Source organism: Peromyscus californicus, unplaced genomic scaffold, assembly GCF_007827085.1.
Source record: "Peromyscus californicus insignis strain IS unplaced genomic scaffold, ASM782708v3 Scaffold_6__1_contigs__length_162567912, whole genome shotgun sequence".
NCBI lineage: Eukaryota > Metazoa > Chordata > Mammalia > Rodentia > Cricetidae > Peromyscus > Peromyscus californicus.
In genome coordinates this window covers 99,944,776-99,970,535 of record NW_026294584.1, presented here as the reverse complement: position 1 = coordinate 99,970,535, position 25,760 = coordinate 99,944,776, and the positions used below count along the sequence as shown (strand labels likewise).

The 25,760-nt window shown below is 56.3% G+C and overlaps 1 protein-coding gene across 3 annotated transcripts; it reads right to left on the bottom strand.

Moving 5' to 3' along the window:
• Positions 1 to 1,987: 1,987 nt before the first annotated feature.
• Positions 1,988 to 24,897, bottom strand: LOC128099182 (cytochrome P450 26B1). Of its 3 annotated transcripts, none has more exons than XM_052720932.1 (7): positions 24,569 to 24,897; positions 18,501 to 18,896; positions 14,915 to 15,139; positions 7,298 to 7,573; positions 6,936 to 7,091; positions 5,537 to 5,821; positions 1,988 to 5,226 (listed from the first exon to the last, which is right to left on the bottom strand). In XM_052720932.1, exons 2-7 carry the CDS (start codon positions 18,702 to 18,704, stop codon positions 4,834 to 4,836), a joined length of 1,539 nt encoding a protein of 512 aa, XP_052576892.1. In that variant the 5' UTR covers positions 18,705 to 18,896; positions 24,569 to 24,897; the 3' UTR covers positions 1,988 to 4,833. The 3 variants fall into 3 exon arrangements, with proteins under 3 accessions (XP_052576892.1, XP_052576894.1, XP_052576893.1); XM_052720934.1 differs by having other exon boundaries at positions 24,605 to 24,728; XM_052720933.1 differs by lacking the exon at positions 24,569 to 24,897 and adding an exon at positions 19,244 to 19,405.
• Between the last annotated feature and the right edge of the window lie 863 nt (positions 24,898 to 25,760).

Here is a 25,760-nt window from a genome sequence, read left to right as displayed (position 1 = left end):
GGGTGCAGCTGGTGTCCTTGTCTCACACCCTGTCCCCAGCGCCATGGGGAAGAAGCAAGGACTGAGGTGAGGACAGGACCAGCTCCCACTGGCCTCTGCCAGCCCATGGCAGGGTGATCAGGCCAAGGGTCCCCCTGGGGCTGTAACTTCCATTCCCTTGGCTGCCACCAGGATGGACAGAATGTACCCCCTGACAAACGGCTGCCTCCCTGCAGTTTCCTGAGAGGCCCAGTTCCTGCACCGCACTGCTGCTGACTGAGCCGAGTCGGTCTAAGGGAGCTGCAGCTAGCACTGTCTGCCAAGCTGGACACCCATCCCGATACCTCCTTCCCTCCACTTCCCTGCGGCCTTTGGAAGGTCAGCTCCACTGCAGGATTCTGCTCTGATGAAGGTGGAAGGTTGGGTGTGAGCAAACCCAGGGGTGGGAAGTGGGGAGACTGCATTCACCACACAGAAGAACAGGTGGCCAGGGTCTGTGACTGTCTTGCCCTAGTGACACTATGAGCTGCCTGGGTGGTCAGTTCTTGGGATCTAGGCTGGACAAACAAGGCCGAGTCCCAGCATGTCTGTGTCCCAGTGTGCCTGTGTCCCAGTGTGCCTGTGTCCCAGTGTGCCTGGGTCTCAGTGTACCCGTGTCCCAGTGTGCCCGGGTCCCAGTGTGCCCGGGTCCCAGTGTGCCCGGGTCCCAGTGTGCCCGGGTCCCAGTGTGCCTGGGTCCCAGAGTGCCTGTGTCCCAGTGTGCCTGGGTCCCAGTGTGCCTGGGTCCCAGTGTGCCTTGGTCCCAGTGTGCCTGGGTCCCAGTGTGCCTGGGTCCCAGTGTGCCTGGGTCCCAGAGTGCCTGGGTCCCAGTGTGCCTGGGTCCCAGTGTGCCTGGGTCCCAGTGTGCCTGGGTCCCAGTGTGCCTGGGTCCCAGAGTGCCTGTGTCCCAGTGTGCCTGGGTCCCAGAGTGCCTGTGTCCCAGTGTGCCTGGGTCCCAGTGTACCTGTGTCCCAGAGTGCCTGTGTCCCAGTGTGCCTGTGTCCCAGAGTGCCTGTGTCCCAGTGTACCTGTGTCCCAGAGTGCCTGTGTCCCAGTGTGCCTGTGTCCCAGAGTGCCTGGGTCCCAGTGTGCCTGGGTCCCAGTGTGCCTGGGCCTGGGCAGAGTCTTGGTCAGACTATTAGAAAGAACTGAGGTAGCCACACAGTGACTTTTGCCAGGCCAGCCTGGCAGTGGCCACCCCGGGATATGAGAAGAGGCCCAGGCATGACACCAGCACAGCTTCCTGGCTCCTAGCATCCCCACTATATCCACAGCCCTGGTCCTCAGAACCCCTGTGGCCATTATTGGTCCCTGGCCTGCTGGCTGTGCCTTTCCACAGCCCTCCACTTCCCCCACCCCCACCCCGCAGGCCTCTGGGACAGTCCAGCTGTGGAATAGCTTAGGAAATGGAACATTTCAGCTCTCAAAGTGGCTTGCACACCACTGTAGTCTGGAGGCATACTGACCCCTATCACCATCCTGGGGCTCAAGACTTGCAATACAGGAACCCGGTTAATTTTGTTCAGTCCATTTCCCAAGCATATGTGATTGTGGGATGTACTTGATCCCATGATAGCCATGAAACAGATTTGGAAAATCACCTGCCCAGGCAAGAGGCTGAGGTCACAACAGGGCCTCCACTCCTGTACCTGCCATGGCTATGGATTTCAGCCGTCCTTGCTCACGCTGATGGACAAGCCTTGGGTCATTGGTTCCAGTGCAAAGACCTGGCACACCTGGTCACAGTCACACTTAGCAGGGGTGTGGCCTCCCAGCTGCCAGTTCCCCCACCAGGCTCTGGACCTTGCCACAGCCTTTGCTGTGTGTAGGAATGTGGGGCAGAACTCCACAACACATTCTAGAACTTCCTGACGGGTTGGTTTGGGCATTGCTGATGAAATATGGATAACTCCGGGAGCCTCCTAATGGGTCTGAAGGGTAAGAGACCGGACAGCCAACAAAGACGAGGGTGAGTCCCCACAGTTTATTATGGAAGCCAATAAAAGAGCCACATTGAGTATTTCACAAAATGCATGACATTCATTGTTGTAATATGCAACATGGAATATTATATACACATCAAAACCACACGACAATCAAAACACACACACGGCACCAGCTCATACCAAAACGAAATACACAAGTGCTTTCTCAATATTAAAACAACTGTGATAAAAACATATTAATATTTTGAACCATGTTTACAATAAAGAACAATTCATATTTTACTAAATAACAAATATTTAACAGCAAAAAACTTTATACTAAATATCTATTTTGAATTATAACAAAAATAGTACTTATAATAGTTTATAAAGACAGACACAAAATTATAACATTTATGAAAAAAAAAGTTTTGTGTATAAAATAATAGAAATCTGGGCAGGGTCAAAATGGTTGCCCAGAACGCACACGCCAGCGCCTAACTTCGAAAGTGCTTCAATCTGCAAGCCCGTGGCAGGAAGTCTTGTGGGGTTTAATTTTTTAATGTCAAGTTACAATAGTTAGGAATGTGAGAATACATCACCCATTAATGCTACCACAATGAAACACACGAACACGGAACAGACACGTCTACAGAGGTGATACAGGTGTCGCCCGCAGGCGCCCGGCCTAGGCCCCTTCGCCTGTTACCTTTGAGACCCACCCAGGCAGACCATCTTTTCTCCCTTCTACCCTCACACGGATCCCTCTCAGCTTTTCCTTCTCCACGCCTCCTGGGCTGGCCCCCTGAAAGGGAAGGCCCCTGAAGCCTGCTGGGGCCCTCCAGTCTCCCTGCCCCTCACCAGGGCCAGAGTTATGACATGCCACATCTTCAGTCTGAAACAGGCAAGCAGGGTTAGCGTGCAGGAAAATGACCCTTCCAGGCACTGAGCTGGTTTGTGGGGCAGCATGCACCTATGTCCTACGCTTTGATGAGTCTTTACACATTTTGGTCTGTTTCAGAACTGGGAAAGGAAATGGAGGGATTACACTTATTTTTAATTTCACATTAATTTTGCTGCTAACGTCTGTTCTAATGGTCTTGTTTGTTTGGGTTCTGTCAGGAAAACGCAGGAGGCCACTGAAACGTTTGGGAAGCACAGCTTACATAGGACAGACATCCTGTGTGGCTGGTGAGATGTGGCTGAATTTCCGTGACAGTGGCCGTCTAGGGTCAAGTTGATGTGGGCTGTCATTCTGTGTTTTTATTTTCCTGTGAAGAGGACCATTGCCTTCACAACACGCAAAAGCAATGGATGGAAACAAAGGCAAATAGGGATCTGAAAACAGACGAAATTGCCAAGAGACTCGCCAGAGCCCCACACTCTTCCCAGGAGGGGTCCTAGGTAGCCAGTCCTCAAAATGCCCGTCCCCCAGTCATCCCCACTGGCCTCTCTGCAACTGAACCACTTCTGACAAAACTCACTCATGCCTGTCCTCTTCCTCCTTCCTCCTCTCCTTCCCCATGGCTTTCTGTAGCCTCCCCTGGAGTGTCTCCAGACCCCGCAGGGGCCTGAGGCATTTCAGAGGGAGGGTTCTCTCTACCTTACCTCTCCGCTTTCATGGCTGCCCCACACCCTGAGCAGGGCTTAGCAGACAGTGGCATGGGGGTGGGGGGGGGGCAGGATGGGGGTGGGGTGGGGGACTCTCCCAAGAGCAAAGGGGCAGAGAGTGAGGGTTAAGGAAGGGAAGGCGAGAAGTCCCTTCAGAAGAACCCGTATCCTTACACATCCTCACTGGGGGGGTGGCTGGCACTGGGACAGGCAGTGAGCGAACAGGAAGTGGTGGCCCCCAGATGCACAAGCCCAGGACTTTGACAGACAGGAGGAGGTGAAAAAAAAAAAAAAACAAAACAAAAAAACAAAAAAAAAAAAAACACCTGGCAGAGATGCTGGGTGTCTGACTCTGAGGTTAAACTGAATATTTGCCTGGATCTCAGGAGGGCAGTTAACCTTCACCAGGGATCTGGGTTAGACCAGAGATCTGTCTTCTTGCCTCACATAAGCCCTGAAAAGGACAGCTAGGCCAGAGGCTGGCAGCTGTGTGGGGGCAGGCGTGTGCTCCAGACCTCAGTGTAGCCAAGGTCAGTGAATAAATATGGGCTCGGGGGCAGGGGTGGGCAGCTGGGAGTCCAGCTATAGCCAAAAACCACCTGGCTCAGTGGGTCCCATGGGAGAGGAGTGCCAGTGTGCCTGCCCAGGGCCACCAAGGAAGATGCTGGGGATTAAGCCTATAGGCCCCTGTACCCCAAGATCAGAAGAGAGAACAAATAGCAGCAATAGGTAATTTCCAATGTCCAAACTGGTTAGGCTGGTACAGGGCACCCTCAAGGTTGGTGGCAGTTCCTGCGCTGCCCAGGTTGACTTAGGTGAGAATCCCCAAGATGCTGTTCTGGACATCATTTGAGCAGTTACAGGAGGGGGGGGGTGCAGGGTGCCAAAGAGTGCTCCAAGGGCCCCCCTATTTTCTTCCCTCCTGCCTTCACAACCACCAGACCACCAACAAAAAGAGAAGGGGATAAAGAGAGGGAGCGTTCAGAAGGTCATAAGCATATTCTGCCGCTCAGCCAACTGGCGCTAACACTGTCATGGGCACACAGAGCCCTGTCCTGGCCCTGTCCCGGGAGCTAAGCTAGGGGGCAGTGGAGATCCAAGAGAGTGGGAGTCAGGAGGGGGCGGGGCCCTTTTGTATTAGGAGAGGGTTTGCTGGAGAGGAGGCCAGAGGAGGAAATCATAGGGGGCTGCTGGCCTCCCATCCAGCCCCTCCCCACCCCACAGGTTTCTGTCTCTATCCCCTACCCCTCTGCTGGGCTGGGCTGAGACCAGAGCGAGGCTACACTGTAGCGCTCAGCATGGCCTCTGTCTCGGGCAGAATCTCATTCTGATTGGAGTCCAGACCAAAGAACTTGACGCTGAGGCCACCCACAGGGTGCAAGACAGGGACCAGAGTGACGCGAGGGAAGGTCCGGGTGGCCAGCTCGAAGCGGCTGGTGCCGGCCAGCTCCACCGCCAGCACCTTCAGGAACAGCTTGGCCAGGTGCTTGCCCAGGCAGGTCCGCACGCCACCGCCAAATGGGAGGTAATGGAAGCGGCCATCCTTGTCCTCACTGCGCGCCTGGCTGAAGCGGTCAGGGTCAAACACGTTCACGTCCTTGAACACGGGTGCTGTGTCGTGAGTGTCTCGGATGCTATACATGACACTCCAGCCCTTGGGGATCTGGAAACCCTGGAGGAAGATGGAGCACGGAGTAGGGTGGTGAGAGCCAGAAGAGGCTCACTTACCTGTCCTCATCCTCAGATGTTCAAAGCCTGTCCCTTACCAAAGACACTCCCCCAGTATGCTAGTTCCAGTCTACATTTCTATGGGTCACAAGTAGCATCCCATGTGACGTACAGGTTGGCTTCATTCAGACTGAAAGCTACTCCTGCCCGCTCCTCCCTCTAACATACTAAGGACCCCAAGACGGCCATCTTTTCCTGGCTAAGCCAAAAGCCCCCGGCACCCCACCAGCAGCAGCACTGGAACCCAGCCTCACATCCAGTTCGAAGGTCTGCAGCACAGTACGGTAGCCACCAGAGATGGGCGTGAAGAGCCTCATGACCTCCTTGATGACACAGTCCAGGTAGCGCAGGCTGCTGAGCGTGTCCAGGCGCAGGGTGCCTTCACAGGGGCAGCCGCCACCGTGCAACAGACCCTGGGCCCGCAGTTCCTCCCTCAGCTTCTCCAGCACAGCAGGGTGTTTCAGCAGCTGCATGATCAAGGATGTGCTAGCACTGGCGGTGGTGGCATAGGCTGCGAAGATCAGCTCCAGGGTACCGTCCTGTGGCAGCAGAGAGACAGGCATTCTGGATTATTTGCAGCAGTCACATAGGGTGACCTACACAGCCAGCTTTCTCCAGAGTCCATCTGCACTGGACCTTACCTCCTGGCAGCTAACACTTTTGCTCCGAGCATTATTCTCAGAAGGCTCATGGGGGGAGGGGGGATCACAGCCTGACCCCCCAGCCTGGCTGGAAGCACACTGCTATGACTCAGGGCAGAAGCACAGGCCTGCTTGCTCCAGAGCTTAAGGTCACTTCTTGCTTAGTGCTGGACTCATGGTCTGCCCAATGCAGTGAGCTCATGAAAGAGAATGGACATGTTGTAGAGGCTCTGTACTCGTGTGTGTGTGTGTGTGTGTGTGTGTGTGTGTGTGTGTGTGTGTGTGATGGGTAACGAGGTATCTATGCCCTCAGCTTCTTCCTCCATCACCAGAAGAGGGATGCCTTTCAGGTGGTCAGATGGGCAGGCAGGATCTAGAAGCAGCAGAATTCAGCAGCCAGGACTAAGAGGGACTGCAGTGGATCCCAGAGGTTCCCTCATCCCAAGGCCTGGGTACTTGCTAATGAGGTTACAGCAGCTTCTCCCCGGCTTCCTGGGGAAGTCTGCAGATGCCAGGTAAAGGGGTGCAGAACAGGGGTGCAGGTTGGGGATGAACAAGCCCTCTCAAATGAAGAGCCCCCAGACAGGGCCTACTGCAGGGCCAAGGGACTGAGGCCCAGCTGTGTTCAGGCAGGTCAGGAGGGACAAGAGTCCCAAGCACGACTGGACAGACTGTAAGAGGAGGGAGTCCATATTACAGTCAAACCTCTCTGGAGTGTGGAGCTGGTCTCCAGTGAGTGGCTTCTGGGTATGTGTTTTTGGGGACCATGGAATGAACTGAGAGAGTAACCCAGGGATAGGCTCAGTGGGAGGTGCCAACAAAGGCACTCTGTAGGCCTAAGGGTCAGTGTTCCAAACATCTAAAGAACAATAGAGATGGATATGGGTAGGATATAGCTTCTGGGGCCTGGCCACCCCGGGACATAGTGCACCCAGCCGCAAGCCATGTGCTACTATAAACAGAGCAGAACAGCCCCAGGCATCCTTCAGAGCAAGAGCAAGGATCCACCCACCTTGAGCTCCTGCATGGTCATCTCCTTGCCATGTTCCTTGCTGCTCTCAATGAGGATGTCCAGGGCATCCGAGTAGTCTTTGCCCTGGGTACACTGCAGCTTCTCACGGATAGCCTTCTCGAGGCCCTTCTGAAGGATCTGCCGAGCTTGGATGCCCTAGGGGAAAGTGGACCATCAGCTCTTCTTGAAGACAGGACTCTTTCTAAGCCTCTGACGCATAGGAAAGGCTCCAGACCCATCCTTTTAGGACCTCTGCTCTCACCCGTCTGTTCCCATGCCCTGTGCTCCCTCCCAGCACCTGCCCGCAGTTTCCCTCACAAAGGCAGTCTTGTACCCTCTCTTCCCAGGCACTGGCTACTCACCCTTCGGTAGCCACTGAAGGGAAGGTCCACAGGAAGAGAAAAGACATTCTCCACAAACTGCTGGTATACCTCGAAGAGGTGGCCCAGGTCCTCCTCAGGGATGCTGAAGCCCAGCAGCACACGCACCGCCATTCGGAAGGTAAGTCGCTGGGCCTCCTGATACACATTGATGGCCTCAGGCTGGCTGCTCCAGGCTCGAAGTGTGTCCTGGATCACCAGTTGGATCTTGGGCAGGTAGCTCTCTAGCGCCTCGTGGCTGAAGATCTTGGAGAAGACCTGAAGGGACCCGAGGCAGGTGGTAAGGGACCTGCAGCCAGGGGGAATGCTGCCCAGACCCCTCCTACCAAGCTCCCTGGGGGTGGTTCCAACCCAGATTCCTGTGCAGTCCCCTACACTCAGTCCTCGGGTTACCGCCTGTGTCTGTAAGAGAGTGGGGGGCTCTCCAAGCCTTGGGGCACCACAGGGGCTAGGGTGGGGGCACACAAAGGGACTGAGTCCTAGGACCATAGGCAGAAGTATCAGGAGACGGGGGACATGAGTGTGGTCACAGCATACATAGGAAATAAGTATATGGCTCTCCTCTGCTCCACTGGCATGCAGGCAAGAGAACCTATAGCTAGAGAGAAAGTAGGACTTTCTGGGGACCCAAATTGTCATCAGTCCCCATGTAATGACTATTGGGTGGGGCTCTAGGAAGCACAGAGGCTGTACCATCCAAACATCTACTGTGTGGCCAGGCCTAGAGGAAATAGTGCTCTACCCCAGGAGACAGCAAAGACAGAAAGAAGACCCTTTAATTCTAAGCAGTTTCTAAGACTGTCAAGAGTCCCTGTTCCCATCTCCTGGCCTTGCATCCATCCTCCCGATTGGCTGGGCTGTGCCCTGCCTCCACCCCACCATGAGCGAGCATGTTTTCACACAGCTACCCTCTGGCCAAGAGAGGGAGGGTGTCTGTTTACTTCCTCACGGCCTGTGGGTCTACTTATATCCCCAGATACAAGTCCAGAGCAGGAGGTACCCCCAGAGCTGGGGAAAGAAAGAGGGAGAGTGCAGGGAAGGACACCCACCCGCCCGCGTGCGCACGCAAAACCACACAAGCACACTGGCCTCCCGCCTGCCCCCCCCCCCAATACCACCACCGCACAAACTGTAAATGTGAGAATTTCCCCTGCAGTCAGCTCATGGAGGAAAAGGTAACATTTTCCTGGCCTGTGCCCTGCATGGCTAATGGGAGGGCTGGTTTGCAGAAATAACAGTGCTGGCCCTTCAGTGGCCCAGTCACTTCGCACAATAGCACTTTCATTCCCCAATTCCCAGTGGGCAGAGGGAGGGGAGGGAGGCCAGTGAGGGGCAGAGGACCATACTGTCCAGGCCAGTTCCACTGCCAGGGAGCACTGCCAGGTTGACGGGAGGTCTTCTAGGTCACTCACACCTTGCTCAGTTTGGGGGGTTCTGGGGAATTTCCTGGCAGGGGGCTTCAGCAGCTACTTCTGGTCAGAGGGTTGTAGGGAAGACTGTATTGGGTGCCTGAGCCCTTTGTCCTGATGTTTTTGGAACCAGGTTCAGCCTTCGGCCAATGGGCCTTAAAGGGGGGTAGAAGAGTGGGCCCCCATCCTCAGGAGTCCAGTCAGTGACTACTGACCAACAGAAGGCTCTACAGAGAACAGAGCTCTGTGGGTTCACCAAGAAACAGTGGGGAGGCCGGAGGATAACTCACTGGGACAGAACACTGTGAAGAAGTATAATAGGGGGAGAAAGTGAGGCCACACTGGCTGGGAACCAGCAAGCGCCTGGATAGGGTAGAAAACGACCCGGTGGAGATCTGGGCCCAACGATGGCATATGCAAGAGGGCAGTACAGAGGCCACTGTCACCAGAACCAGACCAAGTCAAGCAAGCCATCAGGACACAGCAAGGAAGGTCAGAGTGGGTGTCCAGGGGCCTAACTTACAGTAAGGGATTTGCCACCCGGCTCAATGTGTGTCTGTGGTCATGATGATTACTCCAAGGCTTTGGTTTCCTCATCCCTAAGGAGGTGAGCCCTGCCCAAGAGACCTCTGGGATGTTTTCAAGACACATAGCACCTTAGCACCTATGTCTTTCTCAAGAAGAAACCCTTCCCAGCAGCACAGCCTCATGACACTTGAGTCCTGAGGAGACAGCATAGCACCCCACCCCACACCAAGGCCCCGGGGGTCCGGCACGGGCTACCCTAAAGGCTGACAGAAGAAGAGCATCCTGAGAGGGACCCACCGGCATCATGGACAAGCCCCTTGTGCCCCTTAGGTTACATTCCCTGCGCCATCTAGTGACAGCTTACTGAATCACTTCTCGGGCCCGAGGGGCCCAGGAGGATCTGGGGCTGAGCAAGGGGGGTCCAAACTTGTCCCCAAGTGGGACAGAGTCCTGAGAAAGGCCAGCAACTGGGGCCACTCTCCCACTGGAGCCCTGAGAAGAGTGAAAGCCGACCAGGCTCCCATCTAGACCAGCCTCTGGCTTGCTGCTCCTCCGGGTCGTTTCCCTATTGGCTTTACAAAGAGCCCATCTAGATGTTTCCAAGCCCCTTCCCACCCACCCAGACGTTCCCCGGTTCTCCTTGGAGGCTTTCATCCTGCTCTCTTCCGAAAGGTGGAGGGAGCTCAGGCAGGAGAACCAAGCAAAGGCTGGCAGCTGGTACTCTAGCAGGGGCCTTTGCCCAGAGTCACCAAGTCTATGGCCCTGCCTCTGGTTCAGCTGCTCTAGAGAGACAGGAGCCTCCCAGGCTCTGGGAGGATGCCAAGTCTGCATCTCTGGGTCTGTGCCCAGGGCTAACGAGGCGGGCACTTCCCAAAGCCGGGCAGCCCAGAAAACCTCCAGCCACCACGGAGGACAGGCGGAGGTAGGTGCCTGCCAGGGCAGGGAGAGGCCTGGGCCCCATCAGCTTGTTGGATCTGAGGCTGCTGGCCACTGGGGTCAGGCCTGGGGCACAGGGGAAGGTACTTGGGAGTGGCTCAGTTTGAAGACAGTTCTGGCCCAGGAACACTGGCCCTGACCACAGGCAACACAGTGGCCAGGTTGTTTTGTCTTTCATGGGGTCTTCCCTGGGAATTCCCAGCATGAAGCCAAGAATGCCACACAAAGGTCCATGGAACCAGCCGGGCCCCAACAGAGCTTTGCTGATCAAGCAGCAGGTATGGACTTTGCAAGGGATGGGTGCAGAGAGGGCAAGGACGGAGGGTCCTAGGAGACCCCAGAACACCCACCCCAGTACATCCACAGAATCATAAGAAGGCCTGGAGGGAGGATGGTCACTATACTAAACGTCCCTGGAGGGCATTCCCTGGCCCCTTCTGTCTCCCCAATAACACAATTACCTATATTGTCTGTCTCTCTCCCTGTGAATAGAACCTGATTGCATGGAGCCTAGAATGTTCACCGGGGCTTGTCAAAACCTAAATCCCCTCTAATTGTTCTTACAGATGTCTTCTCTCCCAGCCAGACTTTCTCTCGCCTCTCCTCTGGTGTCTCTGGGATGGGAGGTCACCTCATACACTCCCACAGCTCCACAGGAGTGTACCTGCCTGAGCCGCCAGCCGTTGAGGGTGGATGGGCAAATTGATGGGCAGCCACAGCAGCGGGCAGGGCCTTAGAGGGAGCCCACTGCCCAGCCAGTGACTCAGCTGAGGAGGAATGGAAGCTGCTGCCCAGGAGGGGTGGGGGCCAGGCAGGCCACCCAGCCAAGCCACTGGAGCCTCAGCCTGTGGAGTGGAAAGAATAACAGAAGGCGGGCCGCGGTCTGTATAGGGGCGACGCCAAGGTGTGTACTTTATACTCCAGTAAGGAGGGGGACCAAAGAAGGTGTCATTTCCCAGCTGCCTGAAATGCCATCTGGCTTCTCCTTCACCTCGGGCTGTCCTCACTCATCCCTTCTGGTCATCCCCCTTCCTACCTGCACAAGTCCCCTCTCCGTGTGGTGTGTGTGTGTGTGTGTGTGTGTGTGTGTGTGTGTGTGTGTGTGTATCCTCCTACCTAACTCTTCCATAGACCCCCAGCCTAAGTTCTAGAAGGGTAAGGAAGAACTGACTGTCCAGTTGCTTACCATCTTCCAGCCTCTAACCGCCCCCTTGGAAAGCTGAGAGCCATGAGGGAAGGATTTTTCAGGGTCCTAGAGTAGGGTAACTGTCTCCACCCTGCGACAGGATCCTCAAATCCCCGGCTCACACCACACTTTTTGGTCTGGGAAGCCCAGGATGGCTATAAAAACTGGCATCAGGGCTCAGGGCCACAACAGACTCCAGCCAACAGACTCCCCTCCCCCCACCGAGGCCACATTTGCTTTCCAAAGCTAGCAGGGTGAGGGGCCATCAGAGGGACAAAGTGGGACTGCAAGGAGGCAGACATCAGGAGAAGGGCACGGAAAGGCAGGGATACAGGAAGCAGAAGTCCCCCCCACTCAGCCTGCCTACTTCCCTGCACAAGGGCGGGCGAGGGAGGCACCCACACCCAGACACTCTGGCAGCTGGCCTGGGCTTCCTCCGCCACTGACCTTCAAAGAGAACCTCTCCTGCCACCGCCTCCCCAGCAGCAGCCCCCCCCCCCTGGCCCACTTGCTAGAGCTACCTTAATTTCTGAATGAAGGACTTCATCTAGCGGACAAAGGCTTTGTTCCCCTGGGGCTGGGCTGCCTGGCTATGCTATCTACCTTCCCATGAACCCTAAATCAGCTTGGAGCTTCTGCCCTGAGCCAAGCCTGGATCCATGTGAGCATGTATATGGCTACAGCCTATGTAAAAAGCCAGAGGCATCCAGAGCCTAGTGGTGGTGGTGGGGTAGCCTCCACCAGGATTCTATTACCATGGACCACTCTGAGCTCTGCCCACCTGCTGGACAGGAAACCTACTCCAGTGTCTTCCCACTCCAGGGGGTCTTGGGTCCCCTGTTTGGCACACTGAAGTCTCTCAGTGCTAAGACCCAACTCCATCTACAAAAGCACAGAGGAAATGTGGCTGGAGAGCGGGAGGCTTCCAGAAGTGCTAACAATGTCTTTTTGTCTCTTACAACTGCTTGTCCCTACCTCCTCAACCAGACTCCAGCCATTCCTTCCTGGGCAGTAGGCCAGCCACTCTGTACAGTCTGTCAGATAGGACCCTCTGGCCCAGGTTGGGAGGGAGGGAGTGTGAGGCCTGGCTTCCACAGGTGAAACCATCAGACGAGGGGACACTCCGGAGTTCTCCAGGCAGCCCCACTCCGGCTAGCCCTAGACCACCAGGGCAGCCAGGGCCAACATGTGGAGTGCATGCAGTGATGCCTGTGAGGAGCCCTCTCCCCACACATCTGGTTAGACCTCCCAGAGAAGGGGTAGTCGCCCACCTCGATGGAAACAGTGACTCTTCAAGTTCTCAGCCAGCCATGGCCCTGCACACCTGGGCCCCACATCCTAACCAGGCTGGGGCACGGCCCTCCCTGTAATATGAGCTGCATTACTCTCACTCTGGCCATAGGGTGCCCTCCAGGCTTTTGCATCTTCAGGGCAACATGGGCATTCAGGAACATGGCCCCTGAGTATTCAAGTCTTATTCTTCCTATCAGGTTCTACTTCCTGAGGTCAAGCATCAAGCTCCCTCCTTCCTAGTACTTAATGAAATTCAGTAAACAGGAGCATGGGTCACACTTTAGGCTGACTTGAGGAGGTTCCTACCCATGTGACCACCACGAAGCAAGCACACATATAGAAAGCGTGTTTTGTTTCTGGAGCCTGGGTCAGTATGTCCTAGCCTCTGATCATTTTCATCCTCAGGGGAAAGAAGGCCAGGAGCTCTGAAGAGGAGGACTGTGGAGTCCCAATGCATGCCCTGTTTCCCACCTCATCAGAATTCTCTCCTCCTGTCCTGTGTCTCCCCTGGCACTGATCATCTGTCCTCTTCCTTTCCTTGTCCCCTTGTCCCCTTGCCCGCAGATGGACCATGTGGACTCAAACCTAGGCCTTTCCCACCTGGTTCCTGGAAGGGCAACTCAAGAAGAGAGTGAGAGTGTGAGCTTCCAAAGCACCAGCCAAACCCAGAGCCCCGTGTGCTTCCCTGGGCCCCACACTCTGGTCCTGGTCAAGCCTTCCTCCTTCCTCTCAGCAACTAGCCCCCACCCCAGCTTCCCGCAGCCCCAGCAGGCAGGTCCTGGTAAAGCTGCAGGCTGAGTGATGGATGACTTGGGGGTTCAAATCTCACTCAGTCTAAATCTGAGATCCCTCTGCATCAAGCCTCTGAAGGGAAGTGAGGCGACAGTAGCTTGGCGCTGAGTTCCCAGAGGTCTCAGCTCTCTTTCTCTTAGCTCCTTGAAAAGAAGCCTTGAGGAGTCTCGAGTCTCAAGGGGAAAACCACTGCTCCCAGCCCCTCCCCCATCTGCCAGCAAGCTGTGTTAACTGCTTCCAGCATCCAGTCAGGCCTTCAGAAGCCCTGCTGCAGAATTCTTGGGAGACCTGCACATCTTCCTTTGATTTTTTTTTTTCTTTTCTCTTGTGCCTGCCAAGGAGAACGACCCTTACGGGACGGTTCAGAGAACACCAAAACCCAGAGGCTGCATCAATGATTGTCCCACTACGCCTCCAGTCACCCAGACCACCTAACAGTAGGGCTGCTGGCAAAGGGTATGATCCCCTGCGGTCCCCTCTCTCTCCAATCCCTTGTTCTACCACTCCTGCCCGAGGCAAGAGGCCCCCTTTTCTCCTTTTTAGGTTCCAGACCTGACTGAGTCCTCTGACCCAATGGAAAAAACAGAGTGAAGGAGCCCTGCAGCCTCCCTTCTGGCGGCTTCCAGCCCAAGGCCGGCGCCCCGCCCGCCCGCCCGCCGGCCGGCTCAGTCTTCGGGTTACTGCAGTTCAAACAGCACGTGCGGCCCGCGCTCCCAGCCCAGCGGTGGCGGCGGCGCAGCTGGAGGGGGCGGGGAGGCGTGCTGCTTGCGCTCTGGCTCGCCTGCTGCGCGTCTCTGCTCTAGCTCGGGAAATCCACCGGATAAACACCCACTTTCTCTTCCTCTTTCTGGAGGCTGGGTGCGCTTTGAACCTCAGCGCACCTAGACTACGCTCCCACCCCTTGTCTCCCCCACCCCCACCCCCGCCCCGAACCAGCCTGCGTGCCTGTCAGGGCAGGGGCCCCAAGCCCACCCAACCTATTCCCCTGGCTAGGCCAGGAGAATGCTGCCCACAGGGTATCTCCAGTCCCGCAACACACGGCAGAGTCGCCTTCCAGGCAACCTGTGGCTGCTAGGCCAGGTTTGGTTTTAGCGTGATCAGTCTTTGGGGCTTTCCTGGGGAAACTTTGAGAAATGGAGGTTGAGGAGTGAGGGGTGGAGCCGTCTGCCCCGCCCCCTTCTTTTTCCAGTAGAGTGGTGCACTGAGCAACCGTATCCATCACTGCAGACCCCACACGTACAAGCTTTGTCCAGACCATATCCAGGCAGACCTCACTGTCCCTAGTGGTGCCCACCATGCAGTGGGTCAGCCAAACGGTGCACCAGAGTGCATCAAGAGGAGGCCCAAGCGGAGCCCGGATTCGGGCAAGAAACCGTCTAGGCAGGGGAGCTCAGAGTTCTGTGCTCCTTACCCGAGGAAGGTCGTCGGTCCTAAGGCAAGGGTCTGAGCTCTTACCTTGCGCTTGTTGCGGTGGATGTCGCCAATGGAATTGGCCACCGTGTTGGGGCCCAGCAGCACGCGAGCGCTCCGCGGCCATTCGGTGCTCACTAGCTGGTGTTCGCCTAGGAGGATCTTGCGCACGTTCTCCGCACCGGTCACACGGATCAGCGGCCGCCCTAGCAAGTGTGTCTTGAAAACGTTGCCGTACTTCTCCCGGCGCGACGACTGGAAGCCAGAACCCTGCGGGAATGCACCAGAAGCCTCTCAGGGCTCACAGAGGACCTTTGGTGCCCTTGCATCCAGCCCCACCCTAAGCATCGGCCATCCGGTTCCTGTCATCCCCCAACATCCAACACACACGCGCGCGCGCACACACACACACACACACACACACACACACACACACACACACACACACTCTTACGGGTTTTATTTTTCACGGCGTGCATTAAGACTGGGAAGTGGGGCCTGGAGGGTAATAAATAATGCGGGAGGACGGAGATGCAGGGGCACCCACGGAAGGCTGCTTTTAGTAATGGCTTTGGGGGGGGGTATCCCCGACGGCTGGACCTGAAGCTAGAGCCTGCTCCCCCACCCCTGCGCGGTGGAGCCTCTCGGAATAAATATTTCCAGGCTCCAGGCCACGGGCTGGCGAGACCCCGCGGGGTGGCCGCAGGCCAAAGATTATTTATAGCGGCGAGTTGTGCGTGCCCGGAGGCTGTCCCCAGAGATGGGGGTTGGAGTTTCCTCTCTGCTCCGGTGTGGCCCTCCGTGGGCTCCGCAGGGTGGAGTCTTGGGCCTAGAGCCACGACTCTCCTGAAGCATTTGTCCTGAGAATAATTGGGACAGACTTTGATCACCACCCTGAAATTTGGAACTGGAGCACCCGGAAGGTGCTCCTGAGGGGCGGTGGGACGGGGTGCGGTGACCCGCGCAGGTAACCGGATCGCGGGGGCCCCGGCCGATCCCTGCGCTCCACGCCAACGGCCTGTGGCGCCGGAAACCTTCATCGCATTCGCCACCCAGCCCGTCTTAACCCTTCTCCCGCCAGGGTGCACTGGGTGCAGAGGGGCGGAGAGCCACCTGTCCAGTCTCTCCCCGCCGGACTGCAGAACTGCGGCCCGGCCGAGTCTCCTGCCTTTGCGTCGTGGTCTCCCAGGGACACTTCGGCTCCCTCCACCCAGAGACAGAAGGCTCCCCTTTCCCAGGTTGGCCCCCCTTCTCACTTTCCTTTCTCCCAGGGAAACTATACTCCAGTTAGAAGTGAACACGCCCCAGATGCGAAAAGTGACTACAGAACCCAGATTCCTAATGGCTTTTCCACATGCCTCTGGGCCCGGCGCGCGACAGGGAACGAGCCGGGAACCCCCGCGCCACCTGGAGGGGCCGAGTCGGGGACGCCCCCGTCCAGACGCCGGTTTAGACGGCGCCGGCTCCTTTAAGAGAAGTCGGGCGGAGGTGGGGTGCGGCAGAGGGGGGCACGGAGCGGGGTTCCCGTCCTCGTCTGCCGCGCAGTCTCCCTCGGTCGGTCTCACTCCGTCTCTCCTCTCCCGTCTTTTCCTCTGTTTTTCTTTTCTTTCGACACAAAAGTTGGGTTGTGAATTTTCCGAGGTCGCCGCCGCCTCGCCCCCACCCCCGCCTCTGATCTGCCTAACTATAATTAAAGTGCGTTTTTTGTGGCTTTAATAAAGAGTTATTTGTCCGCCGTTTCCACGGCCTTCACAAAGAGGACTTTCATAGGGGCGGCCGTTCGGGCCGCGAGTCCAATTTATACAAAAATGTATTTTTAGCCCTGGGCTCTGTTTAGATGGTGCTTAGTGGAAACCGAGAGCCCTTGGAGGTCCCCCGTAAAATCTGATAAATTACTCCGAAAAAAACACCGGATTCGGAGGGTTCGCTTTAACCCCTTAAACACCCCTGGTCCCTCCTCCCGGGGGACCTGACCCCCCAGGGGCGCCGATGCCCTGGCGAAGGGTGTCTCTCTAAATTCTGTGCTGGCTGCACAACACCCGCAAGGGCCCTTGAGGGACTGAGAAAAGGGGCAAGGGACATGGGGGAGGGGCAGGTCAGGAAACAGGATGGGAAGGACGATTCCGAGGCTTTGCTTTAAACGGCGGGAACCGTAGCCTACTTGAGTTATTTTATTTTCTAAATTCCCGGCTAAAGCCTGGACCACCGCCACAGTTAACCCTTTAAATGTGGAGACAAGAAACAAGCAAAAGAGATTTTGTCTCTAAGGATCGTCCGATTGGTTGAAGTGAACCCCACCCGATTGGACAAGCAACCCCCCCCCCCCAGAGACAGTCCGACCATGAGGCGTGGAGAGACCGGGGGGGGGGGGGGGGAGAATCTCTCAAACCCCTTCATACCCGCCCCTCTCCTGTCACTCGGCTCTCAACTGGGCACAGTGGTGTGTGTGTGTGTGTGTGTGTGTGTGTGTGTGTGTGTGTGTGTGTGTGTGTGTATGCTCACGCGCATTGACTGCACGCGTCTATTAATTTCAAGCCAAGCTTTCGCACGTCTAAACCCATAGGTCTGCGCGCGCGCCCGCTCATCTTTCATTTCTCCTTTTGAGGGGTTGGAGTTGTCTGTTTAGGGATATTCAGGCTGCCCCTAACGTCCGTGATCACCCGCCTGACAAACTCATCTCCCGCTGTTACCCTAGAGGTTCACCCCCGCCCCCCCCCAAAAAAAACCCTGTGGTGTATCAAATTGCAAAAGCGATTGTCTAGCATTGGACGAGGTTAACTCCAGGTTAATCTGCCTGCTACTTACCTGGGTCTGGTCCTCAACGAGCCTGGCCCCAATTGTCACCAGAGTGGAGTTGTGAGGCGTCCAGTTGCATAGGCACACTCTGGATTTCTTGCATACCTCTTCTGGTTTCCCTGTGCTAAACTGTCCCCACCCAATAAGCAAACAGACCCTTTTCCCCGAAAGCTGAGAGCTCAGCTTTCTTGCCTCGAATTTCCCTTAGGTTACCTTTTTCCTCTCCCACCACAACACACAGACACAGACGCGCGCGCGCGCATGTACACACACACACACACACACACACACACACACACACACACACACACACACACAGAGTTGTGACTAGCACCTTGTACCAGCCCAATTGTGCCTGAGCCGGATACACTGCAGGATACTGCCCGGATCATAATGTGGGCCATTCCAAGCTGCCACTGGCCCTCTCCTTCTTTACCTCTCAGCGTCTAGGTAGATACCCAGGACGCTAACACAGACTGGAAAGCTAAGCGACGCCCCTCCAGACTTGCTCCCCAGAGCTCTCCGCGCACCCTTGCTTGGGCGCCCGCAGCCCAGGCGCATCACACTTGGGAGCCCTCCTTTCTGCTCCTCAGCCCCCCAAACGCCCCCACACCCCGCCTTCAGCCCTCTGAACTAGCTCACCCGGCACCCGAGGACTCCAAGCCGCGCTGCAGCCGAGCTGGGGAAACCCAGGCGGCGCCGACTGAGGCAGAGAGGGGCGGGGCGGGGACCGACGCGTCCAAGCGTCCGAGTGTCCGAGCTACCGGCGCCCCCTGGCCGGGTACCCGCGGCTAGCGGACTCCAGGAGCAGCTAGCAGGGCGAGGGTGCGCTTACCTGTAGCAACCAGTGGCCCGTCTCTCCGATGAGCGGGAATCCCATGGAGCCCTTGGGGATCGGCAGCTTGCAGCTCTTGTCGCGGGTAGCCGCCCAACGCAGCTGCCACAGCTGCTGCGACACCGCCAGCAGCAGCGTCACGGACACCAGGCACGCGGCGAGGGTGGCCAGCGCCGACACCAGCTCCAAGCCCTCAAAGAGCATGTTGGCGGCCGCTCGGGGGATTGGCTGTGCGGGCCGCGAAGGGGGAGGGGAGGGCCGGACCAGAGTGACGGGGGAGGGGAAGCTGCGGCCGGCCGGGGGTCCTGGCACCCCTCGGAGAAACCCAGGAGATGGGGCCGAGAGAAGGGGTCTGAAGGCTGCGAGGTGATCGAAGAGAGGGAGGAAAAAGATGTCCTGGAAGAAGAAGAGAGGAGACACGAGGCGACTCGAGGTGTAACTTTGTTTGTTTGTTGTTTGTTTGTCCCTTTATGCGGGCTTAGGGCTGCTCTGGGAAGGTGAGATGGAGCTGAGTCAAGCTGGTGAGCCTGCTCTCCCCTCAACCATCACACTAGAAAAACTTTGGAAAACTTTATCCACCAGGAGCCTCTCGGAAGCCCCTTCCCTGCTCAGAGCGAGGGGGGCAAAAAGAAGGGGGAACCGAGAGCTAGCGGAAAGTGAGATCAATTTATCAAAAGTATTCCTCCAAAATTCCTAGGTGCATAAAAAGGGGGGAAAATCGGAATCCAAAAATTCCAACGAACCCAGAAACTTTGGGGGCTTGGGAAAAGGCTCCCCAGATGAGGCGAGTGCAGAGGCTGGAGCGGCCGCGGCACCCGGAGGCGGGCGAGGCGGGCGCGTTGGCCCGAGCGCGAGTGCGGAGTCGGCGGGCCGCAGCCGGGAAGGGACGCAGCCGGCGACAGAGCCCCGGGCGGGCGCTGGGGCGGCGGCGGCGGGCGGGAGGGGTGAGGCGGGGTGGGGTTGGGGGGAGGAGGTGGCAAACCCGAGCCCGGCTATCTATCAATTAAGAAAAGGCAGTCTGTCCCGGGACGCAGTCTCTCGGCTCTGGAGTTGCTGTTGGGGGAAAAGAAAAGAGAGGAGGGGGGAAAAAAGAAAGAAAGAAAGAACGGCAAAGGGGATGAAAGAGGGGGAAAGCAGGAGGCAGGACTTCAGGGCTGGTGGTTTGAAAAGCGTCTCTCAATCTGATTTGATCCAAGGCAAGGCGATGCGTGTGTTTATATAGAGGCGGGAGGCGCGCCGTGGGCTCGCGGCCAGCACCCCCCCTGGGCGCGCTCACAAAGCGGGAGGCGTGGTGAGAGGCCGGCCGGCTGCCGAGCGTGTGAGCTCCCGCCGGCCTCCCGCCCAGCCGCCCCGCCCGCCGCCCGCCGGGGACCCACTTGTAGGCGCCTCAGGAGCAAACTCAGTTCACCTCGCGCCTTCTTTTCCTTTTCGCCCGCGTCTCGCCGAGTCCAGCACCTACAGACGGATGAGAGGAGACACACGCCCCCGCGCGCGTGCACACACATTCGCGCGCGCGCGAACACACACCACCCACACCACACACACACACACACACACACACACACACACACACACACACACACACACCCCACAGACACACGAGCGCGCGCGCGCGGTGCGCACTCTCTTGGTGCCCGTTTGGCTACTAAGCTACTTCGCTCCCGCTTTTTCTCCTTCCTAAGTCCCCAACCCCATCCTCCAGCTTCCGGCAGTCCCCTCGTGGAAGGTCCTTGTCGGACTGCCCCCCTTGTTTGGGGGTTGCCAGAAGTCTCTACCGGTACCCCATCCCGCGGGATTCCGCGGGACCCTGCAGACTGCAAGTACCACATAGGTGTCATTCCCTCCGAATTGCCTCTAGCCAGGGTCCCCATTCCTAATAGCTGCATCTCCAAACCCCAGTTGTCAAGGTCCACATATCTCTTACCCTACAAGGCCTGGAGGGTCACCAGTCCCTGTGTCTGTCCTGGGCTACTGACGCTGAACTCCTCTCTAACACCTCCGAGGACACCCCCCCCCACCCCCCCACCCCCACCACACACACACACACACACACACACACACACACACACACACACTATAACTACAAGTCAGCAGCAGCCAGCATCGCCTTAACTAACTACAATACTGGTCCCGGAAAACGTCCAGCGTCTGAGACATGTGCGGTGGCCCCTGCAACCAGGAGGCCTGTACAAACGTTCATTGATACGTTTGAATAAGTAAACATGTCTGTGAGCGCAGCCACCTTCTCAGAGTCGGCCACAGAGAGTCCAGAGAGTGTGCCTGTGTGAAGTGTGATTGTGGCTCCAGGTCGCACCTGTGTGTGCTCCCGCCTGGCGTCGACCCGCCGTTGGTGGAGAGAAGTGAGTCTGGGAGTCTCTCCGTAGCCGTATATGTCTGCGCATCCATGGATCTGCCTGTTACATAGCCTCTCCTGAGAGTCTGGGACGGAGCTGTGCACATCAGCCCTGACATCTGCCTGAGTAGTACGTGGCTCTCCCTGCCAGGTGCCTCCGGTTTTCCCCGCAGCCCTCTTGTCCTCTTATTCCACTCCCACACTCCCGGAGCAAATAATATTAACAAATCATCCTAGACCTCCCAACTATGGTTTAGGGTGCTGGACTTGTAAAGGAAACTAACCCGCCCTACACTGTTAATCGTCCCTTGCAGCCAGTACTGGATCTGCTGTAGAGCTCCCTAGCAGAAAATGCGCGAGAGCGTCTAAGATGCGCGCCTGTGTGCTGCTAGGAGAGCGCTCCGACAAGGCGGGCGTGCTGAGCCCTTCCCGCCGGGCTCAGGCTGGAGCGCAGGGTCAGCTCATGCTCACTCTCTGCCCTGGAACCCCACCTGGTGGATAGTTGTAGTACTACATCTGCAGGGGACACCATCCTGGCTTCCCTTCCCTTAATTGTCTTTTCCTAGCTGAACACCAGCTCCAACCAGCCAATTTAAAGGCATTCCTAGGGGTTCAGTTTAAGAACCCTTAGGCTGCCCACCCCCATAGAACAGATGGAACTTGGACACTAGTTAACCACTGTGACCCCAGAAATAGAGAGCTGGGGAGTGTCCACCTAGGGGAAATTTTATTTTATAGGACTGCTTGGCAACCAAGAGCAGCGAGGCCAGCGGTATTCCAATCTCTCTGGGATGGTGGCAGAGCTTGGTTGGGGAAGTTTTGGGGGCCCTGCTGTCTTGAAGTAACCTAAGATTCCCAGACAAATTCATCAGGCAAAATGACTTCAGAGAAAACCCATCACAGGGCCATCTACCTGTGGGCAGAGGGGCTTGAACACAGGCAGATAGAGGTTCACGATGAGGTTGTAAGAGAGCAGGTACAGAACCTATAAAAGGCCGTACACACGAGATCCTATCCACAGCCAGGAAGTTCCCCCTTTCTAGCCACCAAACCGAAACCACAGGACCTGCCCACTCTGGGGTCAAAAGTCCACCCTTTCCAGTATGTCCTCCCACTCTTTGGCTTTGGGGACTCTTTTGCTCCTCTCTGCCTGGCCTTTTTTCCCACTCAAGTGTGAAGTGGGAGGGAACATGGAGGGAATTCTAACTCCTTACTGCTGAGCTGCCAAGTGAGGTCCTGGAGAGTGTCCACAGGGACACATAGTCCCACAGCAACAGCTGCAGTATTTCCTAATGGGAAGTGTCTCTCTTCAAGTCCCAGTGAGTACTGAGGAGGAGAGAGGCAGACACGCAAGCAGTCATATGCAAGGCTTCTTGGAGGTGCTGCAGGCCGATCAGAATGCTGTCTGACAGAGCTTGCAAAGAGGCTAGTTGTACAGAGAGAAACCAAGAACCACCTTTGCTGGTCACACTCATGGGAGAGACAATCTGTTAGTGCCCTGGGTGGACTTCTCATGCTCATGCCAGATGGAGGCTTGATCCACAAGCCTGTCCTAAAACCACTGACCATATTAGCCCTGAATCCTGGTCACTGTCTTGGATCCCTGGTAGAGTCTGTACAGACAAGCATTTCCAGGTTCACCTTGGGTCACAGAGCACAGCCATTGTCTTCCGTACTGTCCCTAAGCTAGGACTCAACGCGTAAGTCTCCTGAGGCAGGTTAGGGCTCTAGGTCATAATACTTCTGTCATCCAGAACTTGAAATGATCTGCTTGTCCCCAGATGAGCAACCCTCCCCATCCAGACCAGTGCTGCTAATCTCAGTAACACTCACAAAAAACTTTCCCAGCCCAGGCACATCTCGGGCTTCCAATTCTTGAATGCAGTACAGGGAAGCCTGGATTCAGGGAGTGTCCACAGCGCACTCCAGGCACTTTGAAATGAGCCAGAGCAGACTGGGACCTCAGTCAGGGGACACTGGGTCAAGGGAAGTTCTGCCTAGGTGACATTTGCAAGGCTTGGTAGATGGGCCTGAGAGAAAAATGGAGGGTAGGCCTCAGGTACTGTTGAAGTCTGAAGACAAGGAACAAGGCAAGTTCCTCCAGGCTTAAGAAACCCCTGTGCGGGCACAGATCTGTCTCAAGGCCCACTCCTCAGGACACAGAGCTACCAGGATGACTGCGAGCTCCCAGCTTCGAACACCAAAGCAGTGAGAACAGTGGCCCTTCCACGCCCTTCTCTGTACACATTCCCGGGTACCCACAGCTCCCTTCCTCACGTTGCACACGGTGCTGCAAGGTACCACTGTTTTTAGAGGGATTTGTATATCCGTTTGATGAGAAAACTGCCCACTGTTTGCGCCACTTCCTCTCCTCCCAACTAACATATCCCCTGAGTTGGGGCACACTCTATTGACTAGAGGAAATTCTCCATTTCATACTCAATTTGCATAATTTAGGCCCTGATTTTTTTTTCTGGTTGATGCTTCAATTTCTTCACCCCAAAACTTCTCATTCCTCTAGCCAGCGAGGAGTGAAAATGGGAACAAAAGGAAGCTGGGGACAAAGAGACTGGGCAGTGGTGGGTGGGAAGCATGCCTGGGCACTTAAAGACCGACTGGGTTTGCCTAGTGTCTCCCAGCTGTCCGGGGACAGTGTAGCTGGAAGGAAGGATAAGACCGGTAATTCCACCCCAGAGTTCTCTCTGCCTGCACTGCTAGCCCCAAGGAGCCCTTGGAAAGCTCATCTCACTACTCCCCTTTCTCCTCTGTTCTGTTCTAAGGTGCCTCTGCACCCCGCTTAAAAGGGCCCCAGTCCCTTCCTGGAAAAGCCCTGGGAAAGCAGGGCTTGCCCCGGCCCTTTCGCAAAGCTGAGGCTGGAACTACAACCCTGCAGGTAAGAACTGGCCCCTCTGCCCTAGATTTCTGCTCTTTTCCCATTGTTCCTTTCTTTGCCCACCTTCTCGCCTCTCTGTGCCCTCCCCCAGAACAGGCGCCGGCGCAAGGTCAGTGGTAGCCCTCTGGTGTCCAGAAACTCAAGGACAGGTTAGAGGACATTCCATGAATGTGCCCTTGCTCTTGAGGGAGAGGCTGGACCCTCACTGTCCAAGCTATTATAAAAATCACCCCCAGTTCTAGGGACTGCCTCTCTAGAGCCTGCAGAACTAAATGTTCCATTCTCCAGCATGGCTTCGGGCTGTCTGGCTATGCAGAGAACTCAGCGACCCCTTCAAAACTACCACCTGCCTGAACCCCACCAGCCCCCAGACTCTTTGGAGGTGCCATCCTGCTGATCACTGCTACCAAGCCCAAGGGTGCATTCAGTTACTGCCGATTTGTCCCTCAGGCCTTCTCTCTTTTTCTCTGTCCCTTATGGAGACTTGCCCCGACTCTGCACCCACACCCGGGTACCTTCAACTATTTTTTAAAAAATAAGTAACAGTCTACGCGCAAAAGGTTCAACCTGGCAGAGGCCTGACTCCTCACTCCCATCTCCACAGACAGGCCTGGCTAGAAGGAGCCCCTCACCCACCCACCTACAGCCCTCTGGGAAAGAACTTTCTGTTTTCCCTGGTAGGCAGGAAAGTCCGACCGCACTCCTCACCTGGGGAGGCCTCAGGTTCAGACACTTTGCCCAGAAGGAATTATTTTAGAGAAGTGGAAATCTTCCCATCCTCTCCCATCGAAGCCCCCCATCCAGACCCCTTCGGGCCCCCACCTAATCCAGTCCAGAGCAATCTGAAAATGGACTTGCCGATCGGTAGAAGGTCAAGGAGCGCAGCCGACAGCTGTGCTCAAAAGAAGAGCCTGCTCGATGGCCATGGGCGATGGGCAGGGCCCCGGGCTGGCCGTGGCTGGCAGGGACACTGTCGCAGAGATGGCGCTCCCTCAGACCCAGGGAGCCAAGAGCCCTTTATAGCCTGAAACCTGCCCTGGCACCGCCCACTGGGCGGCTGCAACAAGGGCCTGCAATGAGGGGAGTCGCTGGGAGTTGGGAGGGCATCCATTCCCGGACTTCGGGGCCAGGACCCATGCACAAAAGTCTGGATTCCACTTTCTCCCACCCTAGGCAACTCTATGTCCTGGTATGTATGAGTCTCTCTCTCTCTCTCTCTCTCTCTCTCTCTCTCTCTCTCTCTCTCTCTCTCTCTCTCTCTCTCTCTCTCTCTCTCGTGTGTGTGTGTGTGTGTGTGCACGCACTCCTGCTTAAACGTCCATTCAAAGACATCAGATCTCTTTCCCCAGTGTGTGTGTGTGTGTGTGTGTGTGTGTGTGTGTGTGTGTGTGTGTGCGTGTGCGTGCGCGCACTCCTGCTTAAACGTCCATTCAAAGACATCAGATCTCTTTCCCCAGTGTGTGTGTGTGTGTGTGTGTGTGTGTGTGTGTGTGTGTGTGTGTGCGTGTGCGTGTGCGCGCACTCCTGCTTAAACGTCCATTCAAAGACATCAGATCTCTTTCCCCAGTGCGCTTTCTCCGGCGGCAGTTTTTGAAAGGATGGGGACAGCAGTGCATTTCTGCTCAGTTTATCAAGTTACACTTAGTGACAAAGAACTGAAGGACAATCAGGATCCAAGGAGAAAAAAAGAAAGCGTGACAGGGAAGCCAGAGCTTTTGTGGAAGGTAAACCACCAACAGAAAAAGGCTGGCCAGAGCATGAAGTGAACCTGCCTACACATTGCTTGGTGTTACAAACTGCTTCCTCCACCCTCCTCTGCATCTTCGGAGATCCCAGGGACCCCAGAAATACAAGTGTGTCGATTTGTGAATAGAGCGCTGTCCACTTGGGCAAGGACTGAATCAGAAAAGCCAGAGTGTGACCTCCTCCCTCCTGGGCCGTTAGGACTCCCAAGATCTCCTCCCCCGGCTCCCCCCCACCCCGGCCCTATGCCAGGGAAGCATCCCCAGAGAGG

Bases quoted from the DNA above. Each gene is read 5' to 3' on its own strand.
- LOC128099182 (XM_052720932.1), bottom strand. From the start codon at position 18,704: ATGCTCTTTGAGGGCTTGGAGCTGGTGTCGGCGCTGGCCACCCTCGCC. The intron at 7,092-7,297 runs GTGAGTAGCCAG...ACTTTCCCCTAG, and splicing joins CCTTCAGTGGCTACCGAAGG to GGCATCCAAGCTCGGCAGAT. The intron at 5,822-6,935 runs GTGGGTGGATCC...CTGCTGCCACAG, and splicing joins TGACCATGCAGGAGCTCAAG to GACGGTACCCTGGAGCTGAT.